Genomic DNA, 2,037 nt, shown 5'->3' with positions numbered 1-2,037 from the left:
CAAACACCCGACCTCCGACCTTCGGAGTAACAATTGTTTACCCTTCTCCACAAGGTCTTTTATGGATGCATCGAACGAGTCTCCCTTTGTCATTCTCACCTAACAGGGTTGGAAAGCCCAAAATAGATCGTCTAGTTATTGCTTGTTTTCCAGAGAGCCACGTGTCAATATGTTGGAGACAAGGTTTTATGAATGGTGCAGCCTAGTTCAATCTTTCTGAGGGATCATCGAGCAACCCAAGAGTTGGAATGAGGTAATTATATTTATTTCATTTGACTTGAAACTGTGGCACGGTGAATTTGACGAGAATGATCGGGTTGGTGGTTCGTGGTTGGTTGTTGGTTGTTTTTTTGGTTTGGTCATAAAGAAGTGGGGTGTAATACTTTAAGTGGGTGCAGATAATACGATTATATGCAAGATAACGACGTGGTTGTCGCATATACGAATTAGTTCAAGCATCCTTGGTGAGCGTCCAAACGATGGTTTTTCGGCCGTTCGGAGCATCCGTACATTGGGTGTCTCCAATAGGTTCGTAGCCCAATAATCGGCCTAATTCCCGCATCAACTGAAAAGAGGATCGAAGTAATGACGTGGGTTGATGCTTTCCGATGCGATGTTTTTCTTTTGTTTAAACAAATGTTTTTGGATATTCCATACCAACTCTTTTGCCTCTTGGGTAAGTCAATTTCTCATCTTGTAAGGGATTTAAATGAAAATGATTGAGAGTGTAACAAATTGGTCATTTGTTGAGATTTTGGGGGAGATTATGTTGCAACGAAAACCCAGTCTAGACGAAGGCACTCAAAAGTTTTAGAGTGTTTTGGTTACGGTTCAAGAGTGCTTGAAGAAAAAATTTAAAACTGTCTGTTCCTTTTTTCAACGATGCAAACTTGCGGTGAAACTTGTGTGGAAAATGGCATCCTTTTAAGAAAGCTAGTAACATGATTACTTGAACGCTGTTGGTTCAAAACCGGAGCCATCTCGTTCTGATGAATTTCACGAGCTTGCATGAAAAGTACAAGTTAACGGAATGGGCTTGAAAACGGAAAAAAGTAATTCGTCAACCTTTGAAACCGAGAAACGTTATATTCCATTTCATGAATGAAGAAGGGTCTACATCTGAATCCCTTATTATTGAGCAATATGGCTCACACTTTGGGTATATTGAACGGATGTCATCGACAATGGAACAAATATATTAGCTTCTTTTCAACCGACCCATTGCTAAGAATCGTATTATTGTTTAGTCTAACATATGTGGCAATTCTATTATGATTAATTGTCATTTTAAACAATTTTTTCATGACCTGTTCACATGACTGATATCGTGGTATGCATGAAAAACATCAACACAAGTAAATCTTAAGGCACTCATTAAGGCTGTTTACTAATGACAAAATTAATCCTGGGATATGAAGGCTCTCAAGGGATCCATAACGATATAACAATGATCGAATGTACAAAGTGCCAATAACAATTGCGTTGGTTTTATCACCGTTTGTTGACAACTGATTGAAATGGATCGTGATGTTCTGAACTTCCATATTGGAATACTTCACGTTCACTACTTGGTCTTACCTTAAAGGCGGAGTTCTTCACTTCATATCCTTCATCTTCTTTGTTGCGATCGATCATCTTAAGTCCAGCCTTGATCAAAGTCTGAACTTCTTCATCGTCCAGTCCAAAGACAGTACACATTGGACATATGTATTCGCCTTCATCTATGAATCAGACAGCCAAATATACCTTGGAAACATCCCATCCAACCTCTCACACTTACCTTCCCGGGTAAATTCAGCCACCACTCCGAGCACGAGTTTTCCAGGCATGTTGTGGATTTAATTGCTTCAAATATTGAATGAATGAGCGAACCAACGTTCAAGTGGTAAATGCGAACACACTCCCAGGTTATCCAACTTCCTCGTGGTCTGGTGCAAATCTATGAACTGAACAATCCCCCCAGGTGGATGGATGATCTTCTCATCTGCTCGAGAGCTGTTTTCTGCCCTCTCATCTTCCCCTCATAAGCTCCAACAA

The 2,037-nt window shown here is 40.2% G+C and overlaps 1 protein-coding gene across 1 annotated transcript; it reads right to left on the bottom strand.

Annotated features, from left to right (window-relative positions):
• Nucleotides 1–243: 243 nt before the first annotated feature.
• On the bottom strand, nucleotides 244–2,037 carry LOC131888217 (uncharacterized). Its single transcript, XM_059237013.1, has 3 exons — nucleotides 1,781–2,037; nucleotides 1,579–1,721; nucleotides 244–565 (listed from the first exon to the last, which is right to left on the bottom strand). The coding sequence occupies exons 1-3, from the start codon at nucleotides 1,827–1,829 to the stop codon at nucleotides 452–454; spliced, it is 306 nt and encodes a 101-aa protein (XP_059092996.1). The 5' UTR covers nucleotides 1,830–2,037; the 3' UTR covers nucleotides 244–451.

Source organism: Tigriopus californicus, chromosome 10 (assembly GCF_007210705.1).
Source record: "Tigriopus californicus strain San Diego chromosome 10, Tcal_SD_v2.1, whole genome shotgun sequence".
Lineage (NCBI taxonomy): Eukaryota > Metazoa > Arthropoda > Copepoda > Harpacticoida > Harpacticidae > Tigriopus > Tigriopus californicus.
The sequence above is the reverse complement of the archived record's forward strand: the minus strand, read 5'-3'. Positions and strand labels throughout refer to the sequence as shown.